Consider the following 21,571-nt stretch of genomic DNA (forward strand, 5'->3'; position numbering starts at 1 on the left):
CCTCTGGGCCTGCAGTGCCGCCTGACTGGGCGCCGCGGGGTGTGGCTGGCCCATCCGGGGAGGCCGTGCTGCCCGCGCGGTGAGCGGTCTCCCAGGCAGCTCCCTCCCGGCTCTCTCAGCATCGGACGGCACGGCTGTAAATTATGCCCAGCGTGTTCATTTTCAGTTTAAATGTGCTCTCATCCCAGAGGAGCGACTAATGGCGTCAGGTTACTGATGTGAGAAGAGCCTGCCGCTGCGCTGACTCTGGATTAATGAAACGGCCGCGTGGAGGTTGGGGCGCAATAAATCGCCGGCCGCGGGTGACACGCATGTTAAATCACGTTCTCCTCCCCTTCCCTCTCCTCCAGCGGACCCTGCTGCGGAGCCGCCGGGACATGTTTCCGCTGCTGACACGTCTGCTTTCTGTCGGACGCGGGGGCACCAGGGCCCCTCCCTCAGAAGGGCCCTTTCTCCAAAAGGGGAGGCGGCTGAGAGGGGTCCAAAGCCTGTCACGCCTTCTCCAGGAGGCACAGGGGCCGATCCCGTCATCCAGGTTCATCCCTGACTCTGGATTTCACCCAGAACGCTGGCCAGCACACTTGGCAGGTGAGGCTACCCCGCCTCCTGCCAGGACTTCTCATTTCCTGACGGGACTAAAATGAGGAACAGGACAACTGCCTCCCGTGTATCGGAAAGGCAGCAGGTCTGTGTTTCATCAGATGAAGGACCCAGGGAGCCACTGACGGGAGCCCCAGCACCCCGATGCTGAAGGCACACCGTTCATCGGGAGATGTGTTTCTAGAAAGGAGGTCTATGGATTCCATCACATTCCCTAATGTTCCATGACGCCAGCGTCGCTTCAGAGCTGCTGTGGTGAGCTGCAGATGGCCACGCTCCCTCCTCCCGCGAGTCCACGCTCTGGCCAGGGGACTGTGCGAGGGCGTGGCTGGCAGAGCCTGCGCCAAACCAGACTCTCCTGCTGACCGCCGGCAGACCGCATCGTGAATGGAGCTCATTCATGCTGTGCTGGCGTTGCTGGCCACGCACTGAAAGCCACGGACACCAACGCTCTGCCCCACAGTGTGCGTCTGAGGGCGAGGGGCAGGTCTGATTCAGCCTTTGGTTCCTTTGTCCTAAACACACAGTCACCTTCATATACATTCGCAGAATTGTGGAGCTGGCCTGTCAATCAAGGTCACTTGGTAAATCAGGAGGCATCCCGCAGCACCTGGCCCCAGGCCTGTGTCCTTACTTATCAAATGGGCTTCTCGCTGTGCTCCTGGGTTATTGGCACTGTGTGCCTGACGGTGCCTGGTCCCCGACGGCCGTGGTTCGAGAAGCAAGTGGCGAGGAGGCAGCGGAGTGAGCGCGTCGGCAAGTGGCCGTGCATGTTTCAGCCCGAGTGACGGCCAGGTGAGCACCCAGGAGAGCAGCCAGGAGATTGCCGCTTCCTGGCCGCTTCCTCGGCTGCAGAATGAAGCTGTCCTCTGGCCGACCCCATGCCCAGGTGCTGGCACTCAGCAGCCATGTGCCTGGAGGACTCGCCATGCCCGTGAGGGTGGGGGGCCGGTGGAGGGGCCAGGAGTGGCCGCTCTGGGTTCTGCCATGAGCCCCCCATCTAGCTGCCTCGCTCCGTGCGTGAACAGTGAGGTGTGGGAGGCGGCTCGCTGAGAATCCCCAGGCTGCAGGCAGGTGTTGGGTTCCTGTGATGACTACAGACCCAGGGGCTGTTCCCCGGCCGGCCGACGTCCAGTGCTGGCACTCGGCAGCCGCGTGGCTGGAGAGTGAGGGCTGTGGCTGTCGTCATGGCGTCCCGTCTGAGCAGAGGGAGTGAGCTGCTGGTGCAATCACAGGCCCAGAAGAGAGTTTACCTTTTTCCCGTGGAGGAGGAGAGAAGGTTCTCTGGGTTGGTCTGCAGCCGAAGGCGGGAAAGCAGGCCACAGAACAGGAAGGCGAGGGGGACAGGGAAGGAAGAAGCAGGTTTGAGCTGGAAGGTGGGGGCCCTGCTCCCTGCAGGGCAAGGGTGCTTCGTGCTGTGCATGTCACATGCTGGGACCACAGGCCTAGAAGTGGGCGACATTCATGAGAACAGGAGTGACACACACAGGCTTACAAAGTGCCGAGAATGCGAGAGCTACCACAGAGCCACAGACATCAGGAAACACAGTCTACTTTGCACTGGGACTCCCTCATCCTTTCTAGCAACTAACATAACCCCTTCCTGGGGCTCAGGATGGAACGTCCTGTGTTGAGTAGCCATGGAAATGCGTCATGGACACAGAATCCTGTAATACACACAGTGAAGACAACACCTGAGGGACGGGCCTGCGGGAAGCAAGTGGGGAAACGAGGATTTTTACTTATTACCCCTAAGGACATCCAAGGAGAATGCTCACACTTATTCTGCTATGCTTTCAACATGACTTTCCATCATTAATGCCCAATCTTAAATGTTACAATCACCTGTGAGTAAGCAAAGGAAACAATGACCAGATGGCATTTTCAACCAAGTTTCTTGTGTTTATTATAATCGTGCTTCTCTACGACTACTGATGCGTGTGGCCCGCACACCGCATGTCGGCCCTGTTTACCTACACACACGGAGAGCAGTGCCGGCGGGGAGGGCCGCACAGCAGGCGTGCGGAGCTTGCGGCGCGGGAAGGCGGGGGCAGGAGCGTCCTTCCTGCGGGCCCTCAGGATGCTCTGATGTTGGCGTCGCACTCTTCCAAGAGCAGAATCAGGTCTTCAATCAGCCTGTGCTCCCGGCCGTGCGTCACTCTCATGATATCGAACGCCTGAAGGGACGAGAAAGGAGATTAGATCCCGGAGCAGGCGGCCCCTGCCCACTCCTCATCGTAACCCTGGGACGCCAGGGCCTGGAGACCCCGCAGGCCCACAGCGGGCGCGGCACTGGGGTTCTCCAAGCCAGAAGGCAGGGACCAGGTGCTTGGAAAGCAAACCCGCTAATCGGGTCATGCAGGGCCGCTATCCAGCCACTCTCCGGGGATTGGCAGTGCCCAGGCTGAGTGAGCTGTGCGGAGGTGTAAGAGGAGTGAGCACAATAACTAGGATGCAGATGAAGGATGCAATGCCATGCTCCCACCGCCTGCACAGAAAGTTCCACGCTTGCAGGCTGCATAAAGCCCTCGCCTACACGCACGGTAATAATGACGCACATGGCATTTTTCTGTTTCTTTTTATGTCACATGACACCTAGCACTGGCATCGCAACAATCCCTGCCTTTGCTGTGTTCAGTCCATCGCTGAATCGTGTCAACTCTACCTGCAACACCGTTCTGGAACCTGGGTGGGCCCGAGAGGCCCTGGGCTTCCAGTAGCGATGCCGCTGTGGGTTGGTCCTGTCTTCTCCGCTGGGTGGTGACTGTGGTCCCGGAAGCAAGGATGGGCCAGGACACAACCCCTGGATGAGTGTCGGGCTTGAGATGGTAAGACTACAAGATCACACCCACAGGGGTGGCTAGAGCAGGGGGAAGGGAGTGCCGCTGGGGCTGAGGACTAACGAAGAAGTCCCCACCGCTGTGGGGAAGGTACACCTACATGCAGGTGCGACGAGCAAACACTGTCGTTCCCTCTGCGTGACGGGCCGGGCGGGTAGGAGAGAAGGAGAGGAAGAGGTGGGGTTAGTGATGAGCAAAATGCGCCAGTGGCTGTCTTCTGGGTGTGAGTGACACGCGGCGCGGAGTGCTCAGTGAGCTGGACCCCCTGCTGATGGAGCTCCTCTGGCCTGGGGCCGTCCTGGGGCCACAGCTCAGTGATGTCAGGAGAGAGCCTACATGGCCGCCCGCCCGGGGGCTCTCCGTGAGGCCCCAGATCTTCCCCCCAGGGGACAATGAGGGCTGATCTTCCCCCCAGATGAAGAGGTTTACAAGAAACCCGTGGCCGCCCAGCACTGCTCCCCGGGGCTGTGTCCTGCTCGGCCTCCCACCTGTGCGCAGGCGCCCTGCCGAGAGGACGATTGTGGCTTCATTTCCTGCAGTCCTAAACAAAACGGATCAGGGGATGTAAAGCTGGCGCCGCCTGTGCTGGGAAAGCTATCTCTTTCCATTGAATTTTCTGTTCGGCTGGAGCAGTTAGGAGGAGCCTGCACGCCATCGCCATCGGCCACAGAGGGCTCATCCGAGGCCTGGGAGGGGGCGCCGACTCCAACGTCGCCCGGGAAATGGCAGCCACGACCGGCTGCGCGTGACGGGCAGGGCGCACGCGGGGACACAGAGGCCCCTGACCTGATTTCAAGCTCATCACATCTTCCTCTTTAAAAAAGTAATTTTAGAATTATGGCTGTATATTAAGTAAAATGAATTAAATCAAATTATGATTTAACGTTGCAAACAATATAGCTTTCTTATTAATTTTTAATACAAATATATTAAGCTTATCCGGGATCTCATATGCTCTCCACTGGGAGCCTGAGGGGCCCAATAAATGACTTCCGCAAGCCTGATTTAAATATGGATGTGAAGTCAGAGGGAGGAAATACATGCGCAATGAGACTCTCTGGAGTCAGATCACAAGAGGGAAAGATACAAGCATGTTTTCTCATTCTGCCTGTCTCAGGATGAGAGTGGGGGAGGTACGGGGGGTTGGGGTGGGGGTGGAGGGAGGGCAGGGACATCCCACAGTCCCACAGCCACTGAGCAGCTCCAGGCCACAACCAGCCCATTACAGTGGCAGCAGAACCCAGAGCCTTTGCTGACAGGGTGGGCCCTCAGGGAGAGCTCTGGGACACCGGGGACAGAATCCCAGCAGGACCCTGTGTGACAGGGAGAAGTGGGCTGGGGTGTCAGGGGTGGGAGGGGACCCCAGGAAGGGGCTACAGGCCCGTCCGTGCCTTCTCCGGGGGGGCGGAGGGAGGGCTGTGCTGTGTTGCTGTGCTCAACTCATCAATCGATCCAGTGAATATGTCATGAGCCCCTGAGGAGCCCCGAGGAAGCCCTGTCTCCTCCCTGAGACTCAGTCGCCTCAACTGAGTAATGAAAATTAGAAATTCTAGGGCCAACAGGTCCCAGACACAGAGCTGGGAGGTGTCCACGTGGCTTGTTTCCAAATATTGTTCCTGATTTCGGATTTAATGACTGTGGTCAGGAAATCCCCATGAGTGACACGGATCCATGCACGTGCGCTGAGACCTGCCTCTGGCCCAGAAGGTGGCCTGTCGGGGTCTGCGTTGGGGGCACCTGAGAAGAAGGTGATGCTGCTACAGTGGGCGGTGCTTACACACGTCAGCGAGGTCCTGCGGCGGATGGCGGTGTGAACTCCCCGACTTCCCGCTGGTTTCCTGTCTAGTTCTGTCCATTGAACGACAGAGGGGTACGCATGGACGACAGAGGGGTACGCATGACCCTGCTATAGCTGTACCGCCAGTCCACTGTCTGATTCCTTCCCATTCTGAGGGTTTTTTCCCGACATTTTGCCACTGTTTGGTGCGGACACATTGACTGCTGTCTTCTGGGTAGGCTGACCCTGTTTTCATCACATAACATCCCTCTCTGTCTCCAGTAAAATGCTCTCTGCTCTGCACTGACGTGATCTGATATTCATGCTGCCACTCCAGCTCTCTTTTGATTACATTGTTCATCTCCTTTTCCATCCTTCCAACCTGCCCATATCACTTACATTTAAAGTGACTTTCCTATAGACCAGTGATGGCGAACCTTTTGAGCTCGGCGTGTCAGCATTTTGAAAAACCCTAACTTAACTCTGGTGCTGTGTCACATATAGAAATTTTTTGATATTTGCAACCATAGTAAAACAAAGACTTATATTTTTGATATTTATCTTATATATTTAAATGCCATTTAACAAAGAAAAATCAACCAAAAAAATGAGTTCGCGTGTCACCTCTGACACGAGTGTCGTAGGTTCGCCATCACTGCTGTAGACAGCACAGAGTTAGGACATTAAAAAATCCATCCTCATCTCTTTCAATTGATGCATCAGACAATTTACTCTTTTTATGAAGGTCACTTACATCGTCATGCATACGTCGTTATTAATATATTGGGGTTTACGTTTGCCATTTTGCTTTTGGTTCATTCTAGGTTTTTCTTTTCCGTGCATTTTCCTGTGGGTTACTTATGTTTTTTTTTAATTTATTTTTGTTTTGTTTTTTGGAATTCCATCTTATGTTGCTTTTGAATGTACTCCTTTGTTTAGCTTGTTTTAGGGGCTGCTCTAGGTCTGACATTATATATGCAGAACTTGTCACACTCTATGGTGTCATCGTTCTACCAGTTCAGAAACCTCTTTCCCGTCTGTCCTTCACCTGCCCTGTTTGGAATAGAATCGTCCTAAATGCGTCCACTGTGTCCAGCTAAAGCCACAGCAGAGCTCGCTGTGACTTCTACTTCATGTGTCAAACACAATCCAGGAAACTCAAGAGGAGAAGACATCCCACTCACTTCCCCGGATTTCTGCACCCACGTTGTCTCCTCCTCCCTCATGTCCCGGGATTCCTCCCTTGATCATCTCGTTTCTGCTCAGAGAATCCTAGCATCCTCTTAGCACAGGTCTGCTGGCTACACGTCTCTGACTTTCCCCTCCTCCGACAAGACCTGCCTTTCCCTTCAGTCCTGAAGGATGTCTTTGCTGAGTGTAGGTTTTGGGGTTCGCAGTTCTTTTCTTTCAGTCCTTGTAACATGTGCCGTCTGTCTGGCCTCCATGGCGTCTGACAGAACACCACTACCCTTTAAACTGTTCTCCCCTAATGGCGAGATGCCATTTTCCTCCTGCTGCTTTAAGCCATTGCTTTTGTCTTCAGCGTTCAGAAGTTGGGCTGTGATGCGTTGCAGGGTGGATTCTTTGGTCTTCCTTGTTTGGGATTCGCTCAGCTTCTTGAATCTGCAGTTTATGTTGGGAGTTGTCTACCATTCTTCCTTCCATGAAAAAGTCTCACTGCAGTGAAATACACCCTGTGCATGTCCAGGGCTTCTGCCTCACCCCGCGGAAGCTGTGCTCACTGGACAGTCACCACAACCCCTCAGCCCTGTAGCCACTCGCCCACTCGCTGTCCCTCTGTGCTTGCCAGGAGCTTCATGGAAGTGGAATCATCAACATGGGTCCTTTGTGTCTGGCTCATTCCTTCACTTAGCACACGCTCACCCCAGTTGCAGCGTGTGTCAGGATTCCTTTCCTTTGTAGGCCAAGTGACATTCCATCGACTGCATCTCACATTCCGCTTATCCATCCTCCATCCATGAGCATCTATGTCTGTGCTGATCCCTTTACTTCTGCATGTGTCTTGAGGCTGCTTGTCCTTGCTCACGGAGGCCTTTTAGGATGGCTGCCTCCGGATCTCCGTCAGGTCCTCCTAATGCCCGTTATCTGGAGCTGGCACACATCAATTCTTTCTTTTTTTTTTTTTTTCATTAAAACTGCGATCTTCCTGGTTCCTGTCTGAGGAGTGATTTTCAGCCGCAACCAGCACATGCTGACTGTCCGCTGAGGCGCTGAATTTTGCGTAGACCCCGTTTTCGCCACTTCCTCTGGCCCTGCTCCCACAGGAGGAAGGGGCCACCTCATTTCCCCAGGTGCAGGGTCTCCGGTTCCCCACTGGCTCCCAGTCCTGCTGGGCTGCACTTCCTGGTCGGTACCTCTCTGCTTGTTTCTTGTAATAGGACTGAATCACTACCCTCCCACTTTGCTGACCATTCTCTTCTCCTTTTCTTAGTTCAGAAACGGACTCTTGAAACGAAGGTTCTCTGTGTGGAGGTCAGCAGGGAACACTCATCAGCATCAGAGCTGGGGACTTGCGAACACCTCTCAGAAGGCGTACTGACAGCAGGCAGGTCATCTGCCTGCCCCCGTCCTCCCTACTCCCCTCCCAGCGGCCCTGCCAGGGACCCAGGACAGCCCCGGCTGCAGTCACAGGCTCTCTGAGGTGGGGTGGGGGTGGGGGGCGGTGAAGGCCTACAGGGGGGCTGGGCGAGGGGTTCCTCCTGGCGGGGGCTGGGCCTAATGGAATCTGCCACAGTTCTCTGATTCTGCAGCTTTTCTGATCCTGTTCCAACCTTTAACCCAGCCTTTGGAACCCCGATTCAAGCTGTTTTGTCCCATTATTTCCAGAGTTTCGGAGACAAGAGAGAGTAGCTACGGGTGCAGCCTAGAGAACATTGTGTCAAAAGGCAAATTATCTTCCCTTCTCCTCTCCGCTGACCTGAGCCCTGAGACAGCTCGGCGGCGGCTGTGCAGGACACACTGACCTGCCGCTGGACGTCGGGGCGCACGAGCTTGTGAGGAGAGGAGAGGAGAAGAGAGGGACGTGTTCGGGCCAAGCCCCTGCCAGCAAGTGGACCAAAGGCTCTGAGCAGACCTGGCCACTAACCAAATACGGCTGAAAATGTGGGGCGCAAAAGCCCTCCATTTACCCAAGACCACTCGTGCACGCGCAGCCTTGCTGGACCTGCTGCGCCCGGGGCAGGCGTGTGTTCGTGGCACCAGGCGACACATAGGTACATCCACAGGTACGTCGTGGGTCCCTGAGGAACTCCCGCTCACCTCGGGGAAACAGCCGTGCCCCTGCGAGCCGCGAGGGAGTGGGCACACAGCCTCGCAGTTTAAAAGGGGAACCCAGACCACACACAGTGCTAAGCGACCAGGTCGCTGGGGATCGTCAGAGCGAGAGTTCCTGTGAGACAATAACCCGTCAGAGCACCAGGATGCTTGGGGCTTGTCAAAACGCACTCACAACGGCATCTACTTCTCAAAGCAATTCTATGGCATAGGTTGTATTCTTTCTTTCTTTCTCGTTTGGTTTTGGAGAGAATGGAGGGAGGGAGGGAGGGAGGGAGGGAGAGAGAGAGAGAGAGAGAGAGAGAGAGAGAGAGAGAGAGAGAGAGAAAGAAACATCGATGTGAGAGAAACACATCAATTGGTTACCTCACACATGGGGATCGAGCTTGCAACCGAGGTACGTGCCCTCGACTGCAATGGAACCTGGGACCCCTCAGTCTGCGGGCTGACGCTCTATCCACCGAGCTGAACTAGCTAGGACTGCTATTCTCATGTTTCAAATAAGAAAATTATATTCAAAGGGATTAAAAGACTTGCCTCAAGTCAGCAAACTAGTAAACCGAGCGCTCTCTCCACCACGCAGCACGCAGGGATGTGCGTTTGCCTTTTGGTTGATAATCAGTGACTTTTCAGAGGCAAACAGACGCCTGGGGTAAGGCCAACCCCGTCCTCCCGGCAGGCTCCCTGCTGCTGCCCCCAGACCTTCCACTGGGCAGCCAGCAGGTGCACGTGGGCTTATCTCTGGTGCCAGGAGCAGAAGCGGCCAAGCTGATCACCAGGGATGTCCTGGAGGAGGCAGGCAGCCTCACCAGGCCGCGAGGAGGACAGGACGGAACTGGGCACAAGGGGATAAAGGCCAGGGAGAGTGCCCGGGAGGGCTGGGATGCCAGCACCCCCCACCCTCTGGCCCACGTCCCCCACAGTGAGCATCTGGACGTCGGTCGGGGCTCCTTCAGGTTCCATCTGCGCTGAGGCTGTTGGGTGCCGCCCCCACCAGCTATGCACACACGGCTGCCATGGAGCCTCACAGGAGGGGAGAGATGCGAATGTCCCCAGAGGCCTCTGGGGCGGCATCGGGAGCTCAGGAGCCCGAGGGGACCCGCACGCTGAGCCCCACCACAGAGCCCCCGTCTCCCTGGGCGAGTCTAGCACGGAAGCCTGGGTTCCCGCCTGGAGTCACTGACCGGCTCACCTGTCTGTCTCCCCACTAAACGGTAAGGACAACACTGGTCTTATTCAATTAACAGGAGCATTTAATCAACACAAGTTGCATCAAATGGAACGAACTAAACCAGCTCTGCCTCCGACTGACTTTAGCCGCAGCTCCTCACTCCCAGCGGGAGGGACACTGCCTGGTCACTGACCTCCCCGCGCCAGCAGTCACGGGGCCAGGCCGATCGCGCGTGTCTGAGCCGCAGGGCACTTCCCGTCCCCGTGAACATGAAGGGGCCTGTGACCACCGACAAACACCACTCGCTGGGCTGGGCACGCCCCATGCTTGGGAAATGTCCTCCACATTATTTTTCTGTCAAAACTTGACAAAATAGACCCTGAAGAAGTATTTCTGTCTGAGCTGACTGGCCGGTAAGTGTCTGCCAGACCAGAAGGGAGGTTTTCCCTGAGACGGCGAGAGAGCGAGGTGGTCTCCGGTCGGTTTAAAGGACGTAGGAGCGTGTGCCTTCGGAACCCGTGTGCCTCCTGCTGATCATGGCTGACTCCACTCAGGATCAGGCAGGCAGGCAGCAGCAACAGGCGTTGGGGCATCTCATGTTTAAGAATCCCTGGGGTGTCGTTTTTCTCATCTAAATGTGGTAACTGACCCCATTATGGGGCCGGCCTACCACCTGGACACTCCTGAGAGGTTAATGCAGAGCTGGGACCGCTCCCTGCAGACAAGGGCCTGGTGGCCCCAAAGACCCCACTCGAGGGCTCGGTGCTCCCTGTGCAACCCAGACAGCAGGTCGCTGCACGACAAGCCAGCCCAGCCGGATGGGCACGTGGGCTCTCCCGTGGAGGCCGTGGTTTGGGTGGGAGGGGCTCTGCCTGGGTGGGAAGGCCAGCACAGCGGAGCCTGGGCCTGGGGCAGAGGAGACTCACTGGGAGGCGACGAACAAATGTCACTCTAACAACGTGTCCCAACACTGACCCAGCTCCCGTGTAGTTTCTGGGCACTTGTTAGCACTGCATTGACCGAACTCACTCCCTCCCTCCCTCCCTCCCTCCCTCCCTCCCTCCCTCCCTCCTCCAACAACGACCACTGCCTGAACTCCAGGCACCTTGCATGGCATGGAGCTGGTGACAATGATGCCCGCAAGGACCTCAGCGTCCTGGGGGCCGTGGGCCTCAGGTGCTCCCGCTCCCATGGGACACGCACTCTACGGGTAGAGTGAACAGAGGGTAGGACCACAGGGAGAAGACAACACTGGAGCTGGGCCTTAAAGGAACAGCCGCGCTCGGCCTGGCCTGGGGTGGGGTGCGGGCACAGTCACTTAAGGCAGAGGAAGTAGCTTCGCCAAGACCTCGTGTGGGCAGTTCAGGGTGTGGTAGCGCCAAGCGGCCCAGCGCACACTGGCTGTGCGGACAGGGAGGCCTGGCGGGGGAGGCTGCAGAGGGGACTGCAGACAGACGGACAGTCAGGGCTGGCCTGACAGGCAGCCGTTTATTATGGTCTTTGAACTTAACATCACAAGACAAAACCTAAAATTCAATTATTCTTCCACCACATTCACATTTTCCAATCTTCTTGGGTATTTCCCAACTATTGTTCCCCACCTACAGCCACTAATAAATCTATCAGCGAGTCAAAAACCAGCGTCCCTTCTACTACACCCAGTGTGACTAGAAAAGGTGGTAGAAAGAGAGAAAGTGTGATTTAATTAGGCCTTTCTGATCGGACACTGGTGCTGAGGTGTGCAGCTGAAAGCGGGAGCTGGTTGATTTTACATCAGCAGCTTAAACTCAACCATAACGGGCATGTTTATAGCACAGCCATCAGCAAACATCACAAATCCGTTGTTTTCAGAGCTGGTTGCCAGACATTTTTGGGCACGTGTGTGTGCACATGTGTGAGTGTGTGCACACGTGTGTGTGTGTGCACGCAGACACATGGAAGGAGAGCTGCTGAAATTCACACGGCCTGGCCGCAGCCAGCAAAGGGCACCCAGGCAGAGGACGCGCGGTGGGCACTCACCAGCCTCAGGTTCTTCATCGCCTGCGGGAACATGCCTTGATGCAACTGCAATTTGCCAACTTTCATTACCTGCACGCCTCTGACGGGGTGGCAGCCCGGGAAGAAGATCCTGGAAGAAACCACAGGGCACACGGTCAGCGGCTCCCTCCTCTGTGGCCAGCATCGCACAGGAGCCTACATGAGCGGAACCACTCGAGCCAGAGCCACGTGAATAGTAGCCACGCCGGCCGTGGCTGCTCAGGAGCCCCCGGAGGAAATGAGCGACCCTGAGGGCACAGGCGCAGGGCGGCCTCCTGCTCCCAGGATGCTGTGCATTCAGACTGAAAGGCCTGTGCCGGGCGCCTCTCCAATGAGCACCACATGCCCCTCACCCTCCACGCTCTCTGAAGCCCAGCACCCAGCAGCGTGGACCAGCGGGGCCTCTGTAGGTGTCTGTTCAGTGAATGAATGGAAGCGTCCAGGCTCCCCATCTGGACGCCCCACACCCTCGTTTTGACTGGAAGCCCTCTCGCGCCAGGCTAGCGCTCCTCGCCACCCACCTCTCTTGCAGGCCCGGGGTGTTAATATTACCGTCCCCCCCCCTCCCCGGGTTGCAGAGGCTGTGTGTGCCATGTGTCCTGCATGTAGGGGAACTCGAGACAGTGTGACCTGTTTCACCCGTTACGAATAGAGAGCGTGTGGCCGTGCAGCAAGGACTGGAGATGCAGGGCCGTGTTTCAGACCCAACACTATTTCAGTCGGTTCAAAAGCATTTTTGTAACAGATTCAACAGAAGTATGCAGTTTGGGCTCTTTTGCCCTCCCCACCCCCACCCCCACCCCCACCCCCACCCCCGCTATTCGTAGGGACTATGCTCCCGCCACAGGTGCAGGGCCATCCTGGGGCTGGGGGCACACGGCAGCATATGCACATCAAGGCCCAATCACCCCACCAGACGCCAGGCATCCATACAGTGGGGCCTTGACTTACGAGTATCCCGACTAATGAGTTTTTTGAGATACGAGCCGTCTCTCGTCCGGTTTTTTGCTTTGAGTTGCGAGCTAAAATTCGGGTTATGAGCCAGCTTCAGATACCCCACCGCTAGTTGGCGCAGCGAACGTCACAGTGAACGCCACAACATCAGCCCAGTATCACGTGTCTCACTCGTTCACTTTTGATTTGACATATGAGTAATTTGAGTTACGAGCTCCATCACGGAATGAATTAAACTCGTAAGTCAAGGCCCCACTGTACTATGGTTTAAAAATATTACAAAACCGAGTACGACTTAGGGCTCCGAGGGGGCCTCCAATCAGTACATGGCCATGCTCAACTCAAGGAGGTTGAACTGAACTGAGAAAATGACACAGGCGCTGTGCAAAGAGGGGGTGCCTGGCAGCTGGGGGGCCTACGCAGGTTCCTGGGGGAAGGACACAGGCCCCAGCTGCCCAGGTTCTAAGAGGCCACGCCATCTGCCCAGGGTGGTCCGGCCAGAAGCGGCATAGCCAGTTCAGAACCAGCGGCTGCTCCTGGAGCTGTCAGCCCCCTCGCTGCCTCCGGACTGCACCCACCTAACAGCTTTGCCTTTGATGAGCTCTGCGCACTGTTCACTTCTTACAGCGCAACTACGGCCCTTCCCATCAGCCCCATCTCCATCGCCCAACACACTGCCCCCTCCGCTGGGCACTGACATGCCAGCAGCCTGCATCGCCCCGTCACCAGACACGGACAGGTAATCCAGACTCATCACCGCACCGAGGGAAAAAGTGTTAGAAACTCATGAAACCAACGACTCTCTAGGTTTTTTCTCATAGAAAACCTGGGCTCCAGCCTCCACACACACAGCAGAAGACTCGCCACCAGCTGGGTTTCACTTTAGAGCCATTTGTGGGAAATACTTATCACAGTCTTCCGTCTTCTCTGTGCAAAATCACAGAAAATTGAGAAGTGCCAAATGACACTGTCTTCAGAACTCCTGTCACAGAGGAAGCCCGCTCTCAGGGCTGTTCCCTGAAGTCATTCCTGACGTCCCACCACGTGGATAAAGGAATGTAATTTGCCAGCAGGAGAAAGGCTGGCAGCAGCACTGTGGGCGCCGGAGCAGGGTCTTTACAAAGCCTCATCCCATTGCTTCTCCAGATGGCACGGCGCGTCCCAGGGCAGAGTGGCCACCTTGCTCTGTGCTGGACAGTCGGTGCTTTGCAGTTGGAAGTGCACTGTTAACGCCTGCAGATTACAGCTGCTCGGCCGGAGAGGGCTCACTCACCTGTGGGGGGAGGGCTCTCTCGTGGAGGTCCCGCGGCCTCAGTCTACATGCAGCTGCCCTTACTGTGGGTCCCAGTTCCTGGGGGGCCATCTCCTCCACAGGGATTCACCCAGCCAGGCCCGTGCTGCACCGGCTCACAGCAAAGAGTTCAAGGAAGTACCATTTGTCTCCATCTGTCCTGGGTCCTCTCCTCCGGGCTGAGGGCCTCACCAGCGATTTTCCAGGGGTGCCTCACAGCTGCTGCCCCCACCCAGTGCAGTTCCCCCCAGGGTCCTGCTTTGTCCAATCAAAACGCCCAAGCTACCCTAGGAAAAGCCCGATCTCATCAAGGCGTTAAAAGAAAGCAGCCGTATGCGATTAAATTATAGCTGTGAGCGGCTGGTAATTTCAAGGAGGCATTTGCACGTTGCAGAAGAAATTCTTATGAATTCACGAGAATTGCTAATGGATAAAATTTAAAACAATGTGACTACGTGATGAGTTTTCATCAGTGGTGAGGAAAACTGTGGGGCACAAGTACCGCCCCGGTTTTAAGGGACCATGGTGGGCTGAGGTGCGTGTGTGGGAGCTGACCCCTAGCGCGGGGCAGCCACGGTGAGCCACGCACTGGCCACGCCCTCGGCCGGGCTCTGAAATGCCCATTACATTGCTCAGTCCGGGCAGCAAACGCAGGCTGTCTGGAAGTGCCCGAAACCACCTGACCAGACTCCAGCACAGCGACAGCCAGAGGGAAGGTGCCCAGGCACTGGGAGGCGCCTCCTCCTCCACGGTGGGTATGTGAGAGGATTTGATGCCATGAGTCCTGAGTCTGCACCCCTCTGCTTCAGCCCCTCCCAGGTACAGAGGACAGAACAGCCCAGAAAAGGTGCTCTCAGCCACAGACGGGCCTGTGCCATGGGGCACACCCTTGCACCATCTTTCAGGAACCGAACACCTGATAAAGCATGGCTCCTTCTAGAGATGTGTTCACAGGCATCTCCCTACTGAGGCCAACGCCCATCACCGCTCCCTTAGGAACGGAGCGCTGCTGCGCAGAGGGCACGAGGCCTCGCCGTCCAAACTGAACAAGTTAGCACAGAACTGGAACTATCCGTAGTTTGCAACATGCAAGACACGAGCAAGTGAGAATTCCAATAAAAATAGAGCTCTCCATTTTACCTGTTTCCCCCAATTCCAACCCCAGTCAACTCCAATCACTGACTTCTCTTAGCTGCTCTCAAAATATTGCTGGCCAGGACTTCCCTGCTCTGGGGTTCACATTTCCTGGCTGGAAAGCAAAGTTCCTTATATATTTTAATGAAAAAAATCACCGTCTTTGATGACATTCACTCTTGGGGAACACATAGGAGGAGAATCCATTTACATGCTAATTTGTTCATTCATTCGTTTATTCATTCATCCATTCATTCATTCTTCCATTCATTCACCCACATAGACATTCTACACTGACTGAGCACCTGTATGTGCCAAACACCACAGAGACGAAGTGGGGAGTGAGCCAGCAGCGGCTCCTGTCCCGGTGCAGCTCACATCGCTGTGGACGGGCCAGACGCGGAAGAGCATGAACAAGTCTGGAGCAACGGGGAGCTTCCTAGGGCCCGTGGGGATCCATGGCGGGGCCCATGCTACCTGCAGGGTCAGGAAACGTGTCCCAGAAGAGGAGACATTTCAGTTGGGGGCTGACAGGTGAGTAAAATCAGACACTCTGGGCAGAAGGGACAGTAGGTGCAAAGGTCCTGGGCACAAAACAACAGGAAGTACTTGAGTACGGTGCCCAGCCCAGCATGTCCTGGAAGGAGTGAGGGTGATGACTGAGGTGCAGTGGGGAAGGATGCACGCACCGCCCCACGCTCCAGATCGGCTGGAGCCGCCCCACCCCGTCACCCACACGTCACCCCTCACCCGCAGGGGCTCTGTATGAACGGCCGCCCCACCCCTGCCTCACCCGCAGGGGCTCTGTATGAACGGCCACCCCACCCCTGCCTCACCCGCAGGGGCTCTGTATGAACGGCCGCCTCACCCCTGCCTCACCCGCAGGGACTCTGTATGAACGGCCGCCTCACCCCTGCCTCACCCGCAGGGACTCCATTAAAGGGCTCTGAGCACTGCATGGGGAGTGGGATCGTGGAGAAAGCCCGTGATGCCGCCGGCACAGAGGTCAGCGAGCACGAGAGGCCCCCCAAGTCCCTCTCGGGCGCCAAGCATCACTGGCAACACACATTACTGAGACGGGCCTGGTTATCCCGCTCGGCCCGTGCCGCCGCGAAACAGCACGTGGACACGCAGGAGTCCCAGACCTGGGGCACCGACGCTGAGTCTCCGCCGGTACCAAGGGTTGTGTGCTGACTGTCGGGGTTCCCCCCGAGCAGGGCTGTGGAGGGGGCGCTGCCCGACGGATTATCATTTTCTATCGCTAATGGGTTCATCTGTCTTTTAGGAAAGACATGGAGAGGAGGAGGCGGAGGGAGGGAAACAGGACATGAGTGTGGCTCATAGAGCATCAGTGGGATGTGCGCTGTAAAGTTCAATTTATTAAACAGAAATGCTGGTCTTTCCCAGCCTCCAGCCAGACTGCTTCCGATACCAGAGGTCACGCGTGCTCGCCAGCTGCTGAAGAAGTGGCACGGAGCAACTTGCGCAGGACAGCGGCGCCCTCCAGCCCTCAGCCCTGCCTCCCTCCCGCCCTTCTCTTCCTTCTCATCTCTCTGATCCCCGCCTGCCTCCCTCCCGCCCTTCTCTTCCTTCTCATCTCTCTGATCCCCGCCTGCCTCCCTCCTTCTTCCTTCTCATCTCTCTCCGGATCGCCTGCCTCCTTTTTCTGAGACACACCCTCCTCCCATCATCAGCTCTCATTCTCTCGGATCAGTGCTCACAGTCAGGACCCATGACGCAGAAGCATCTGATTAGATGCTGTTTAAACATTCTAATCGTAACCACCGTGTGTGTGTGTGTGTGTGTGTGTGTGTGTGTGTGTGTGGTATGTGTACATCTTTTCCCTAAGGCTGTTCTACGGAATTCTGTTTATGTCACTGTTCTTGGCTTGCTCTCAAATATGGATGGAAGAGTGCTACTTGCATAGGGGTGTTACAACTCTCCCTCTCCCTCCAAGCATCCTCCCCTCCCCTGCCCTCTCTCATGGGAATATTTGTCAAGCACCTACAATTAGCCAGCTCTGTTCCAGGCGCTGGGTGCTGTTCCAGGTGTTACCTCAGTTAATCCTTAGGACAATGTGAGGTAAACATTATTATCCCCATTTTATATGAGAAAACTGCAGCTCATATAAGTTAAATGGCCTACGTCACACAACTCGTACAGTGCAAGACAGGGCTGTCTTTAACTCAACATCTCTTTTATGGCCATTAGCCGTTAGCAGACAGGAACTCCTCTGAAATCAGACTTGGTAAATGAATATGCCTAATTCTTCACCCAGAGCAGACTCCAAAAATCAGCTTATTAATAATGTCCAACAGGCAAGATCCTGATCCCTTTGGGGAAGAGTCCAGAGAAGGAATTTCTATCTCCACTTCTCAGCAAGCATGGAATTTTGACGCTTCACTTGTTTTTCCTTTTGGGTACCAGGCTAACGAGGAAACAGAGTGAGTCTACAAAATGACCCGCAGCAGGACTGGGTAACTTGGTCTTTGTCGTAAGAAAGGGCGCATGGAGAGGACTTTCCTTCTGTGATGTGCATTGCCTACAACAAGCAAGTCTCCCAGCGAGCTCCCTGCACTTCCGAGATCCGTCTTTACTCTGTTCTTACTCAGGGAGGACAGTTTAGCTGCAGATAGAATTCCTTCCTGACAAGGATGCTCTTCACCCACTGGAGCTGTCACTGCACGTGCTCTGGCCTCAGGGGCTGCTGAGGAGGGTTCTGTCGGCCTAACTGGAACCCCTGTTCCTGGGTGTTTGGACTTCTTTGCTTGGTCCTCCTCAGTTCTGGGGAGTATGCCTTGAATTAGAGGACCCATATCTTTGTAAAGTTCTAGAAAATTACAATTTTTGCCGGCCATTTGCCCTATTCTTGTGCATAGAGCCTCTTATTAGCTCCTCATTGGAGGATCTCAAATGGCCCTTCGTGCCTCTTAGCTGCTTTTCCGTATTTTTAAACATTTCTTTTTTCTCTCCGAGCTGCACTCTGAGCGATTTCCTAACTACTATCTCTAAGTTCAATACCTCTGTATTGGTTTCTTTTCAATGACTGTAGCTTTCACTTCCTGGATTTCTAACTGGTTCTCTGCCTATGCTCCTATCCTGTCCCCCCGACCCCCCAACCTGGTAGATGCTATTGTTCTCTTTAAGGACTTAAAATACATATAAAACTTTTATTCTATAATTTTATTCCCATATGGAGTGGATTTATCTTCTGACCATAGATTTTTCTTGATGTTATGTTTCCTCATGTGTTTTAGAATTGTGGTTGGCAAGCTCATTTTCAGTGGAATGTCCTCTCTCATCTGCCTCTTCTCTGTCCCCGCCAGTGTCTGTCCCCGTCTTGTATACAGTCTTAGATGGTGTCTCAGGGATCCTACCCCTGTGATGGGAATAATGCACATCCAGGCACGGAGCCAGCAGGGGCTCTGGCTCGGTGCTGGTCAGGACTGGGTCTGGGTCCTGTACCTCCATACGGGCTTTACAGAGCCATCCTGCCAGGCACTGCTCAGCAGTCACTTCCATCAGGCCCCTGTCACAGTCAGGGCGGCCTCTCTCACTGACAAACAGCCCTGGATGTGAGCAGAAGCCTGACTCCATTGCTGCCTCCGGAGAGCACACGTCTGGGACGAGCCGGGGGCAGGAGCCAGATCCGGCCCTTCTGCCTGCGTTGCCCAGAGCCGGGCAGCAGTGGCTTCAGCTCCGGGCGGCTTGCGTTTCACTTCTTTTTCAGACCCACAGACGGGGCATCTTGCTCTCACCCTGGCTCCATCTTTAAGTGTTTCAGTTATGTTTTCTCTTGTGGCTTAAAGCATAATCCGACAATGCCATCTTACCAAGACATTCCCTGACGACCTTTGTAGGCTCATCACGTGCCACCGGCCCGTGTGCCCGGCACCTACCGTGGCATCTCCTCAGTTATCTGCCAACCACAGCTTCTCCCGCTTGTGGGCCAGACACGCCGGGAGGTGGGCAGAGCACCGAGCTCTCCGTGCTCCCCTCTCCCCGAACACCCTCGCAGCCCTCACTCCCCGCCGGCACATCTCAGCTCTGCTCAGAGTCCTGTTCTGACCACCATCTCAGCAGCCCGCCCCGAGCATTTATTATGGCACCCAGTTCGCCGTCTTCAGAGCCACGTGGCGAACAGCCACACCATCGCCACGGCAGCAGCCACGGGCCGCAGCTGTCTTTCCGGCAAAACTTCCCTGCACAGCTCACTGGACAGCAGTGCTGCCCACAACACACAGGTCGGGAGCACATGGGGATGACTCGATGTGAGAGGAAGCGTACTTCTTGGGTTGGAAATTCTGATTTTCTTGTCAAAACGTATGATGGACTTACTCTGTGCGAGTTGGTAATCTGTCCAAGAAGCAAAGATTCTGGAGAAGACGGGACCAGGAAACGGGAGCCTGATCCCGGTCCTACTTGTGACTCTGGACAAAGTTGTTAACCCACTGGGACCGGATGGTCTCACCCGCATTGAGGGGCTGCAGCCAGATCACCCCTAGGGCCCCGTCCAGCTCAGCAGCTCTGTGACCTACACCTGTCCCGGCACACAGGTAAGCTGGCCTTTGGGATTTGTGGCCTCTCGGCCTCCCTGCCCCTCCCAGCAGTGGCAGACATGCGTTAAAAGCCTGAATGCTCAGGGCTCCCAGGGCTGGCAGGGAAGCTGTATGGCTTATAAAAACTTCTCCTCTCTCCTCGTTATCTGATCCACGGACCCTAATTTAATGGTGAAATTCCGGAACGGCATGCCAGAACCTCCAGCTGCGACGTGAAGGATGGTCATCCGGGCACCGCTCCGCTAGGAATGGCTCGCCATATGCTCGAGCGCTCTGTCACGCGCCTCCGGCTGCTTCTACATCGCACCGAGCAGGGAAGCGATGCCAGTAACAAAGCATCAACAGCAAAACAATCCCAAGTCATGCGAGGCTTTCAGACCCAGCTGCCGGGGCTGCTGCTTAGGCTGACCATGTGAACTCGCCAATCTAAACATCGAAAGTGGTCGGTGTCACTCGGGTCCTGTGGGGGGTTCTGCAGGAAGGTCCCTGGCGGCTGGGGCGGCCCTAAGGTCTTCCTCCGTGTGCGGGGACAATACACAGAAGACAGATGGCAACCCAAACACCACGCCTGGACACGTGCAGGCCAAGTGGCCCTTATCTAACCAGAGGACAACTATGGAACCTCCTGGGAATACTAGGATTTGGTGAGGATTCTAAAGAACTGACTCATTTTTTCTAGAGCTAATGAAGATTGATGGAAAGATGACAAACTCACACAAACCCATCAGTTTAAAAAGTTTTCCAAAATTTGATGTGCCTGATGTGAAGCCAACACAGGAGAAGCAGGGGAAGAGGTGGAGGGAGACGATGTCCTGTTGTGCCCTCTGAGTCCTGGAGCCAGCTGTGCCTGAAGCTGGAACTCCTGGACCTTCCAGTTACATGAGCCCATGGATTTCTTCCTATTAAAACACGCTCACGCGCTCACACACACACACACACACACACACACGGTGACAGTTATGCTATACGAACAAGCCTACGGCGCTGGACAAACTGTCTTCAAATGCTCAACTGAAGCATGAGAGGTAGGACCCATTTCCTATGAAAAATCCCCAAAAGCCTAGGTTTGTAGTCTTATTCCCAAATCCAAGGCGTCAAGGTCCAGGTAGCTACAGAGATGAGCTGTTTATCTAAGATTCTGGGGGAAAAGAACGTGTTTCCCATCCAAAGAGGAGGGATGAAGGAGAACCTCCCCGTTCCCACGGATCTGTCCAGCGTGCTGGTGCCCAGCACAGAGCTGAGGAGGGAGGATTCAGCCAGTGCAGAATGTGAGCCAGCGGGGGCTTACTTGTCACAGGCAAGACCCGGAGGCCAGGGGAGCGCCATAAAACTGCACCAACCGAGAGCCAAGACTGAACTAAAATGGTCACATGTTATTAGACAAAAATTATTAGAATCTTCTCCTGTTATTTCAATAATAGAAACCTCAGACTCGGATTCAGTGTTTCCAATCGGCGCTGCGTGTTCTCCGAGCTGGTAGACAGTTGCTGAAGGGCAATGCACAAAGCAGTGGCCATCTGCTCATCTGTGGCTCGAGTCTCCTGCCTACATTCTGCTCTTCTAATGGATCTGTTTGGGGCAAATAGAGATTGATTGTAATTTCCTGCCCAAATCTGTGGCGTGGACAAAGGAGAAGTTGGAACCAAACAATATGTTGCTTTTTCCATATTTTTATCTGAAAATCAATATTCAGTGTTCACCGCCTCTGTGGCTGCAGACAACCGAAGGAACGTTGCGTGCCGTTCCTGATTCAGTGATGATGCATCGCGCATTATCCGGGAGTTAACGTGAGATGGAGTAGCTGCCGTCTTACCTGACAAATGTCTTCAGCACCCAGGCGCGGGCACAGGCTTAGGAACCTGCAGCTGGGATTTTAACCTCATTTACCGCCTGTGTGTGCAGCACGGCGCTGAG

The 21,571-nt window shown here is 55.2% G+C and overlaps 1 protein-coding gene across 5 annotated transcripts in view; it reads right to left on the reverse strand.

Moving 5' to 3' along the window:
* Positions 1-2,484: 2,484 nt before the first annotated feature.
* SMYD3 (SET and MYND domain containing 3) overlaps positions 2,485-21,571 on the reverse strand; it is a 521,599-nt gene continuing 502,512 nt past the window's right edge. For all 5 annotated transcript variants that reach the window (XM_070401161.1, XM_070401162.1, XM_070401163.1 and 2 more), the window contains 2 exons: positions 11,702-11,810; positions 2,485-2,777 (listed from right to left, as the gene is read on the reverse strand). In XM_070401161.1, the coding sequence (XP_070257262.1) occupies positions 2,676-2,777; positions 11,702-11,810 (211 nt within the window). In that variant the 3' untranslated portion in view covers positions 2,485-2,675. The remainder of the gene's footprint in view (positions 2,778-11,701; positions 11,811-21,571) is intronic.

This window comes from Myotis yumanensis, unplaced genomic scaffold (assembly GCF_028538775.1).
Source record: "Myotis yumanensis isolate MYYU_CA2020_CCGP unplaced genomic scaffold, mMyoYum1.0.hap1 SCAF_22, whole genome shotgun sequence".
Classification (NCBI taxonomy): Eukaryota; Metazoa; Chordata; class Mammalia; order Chiroptera; family Vespertilionidae; genus Myotis; species Myotis yumanensis.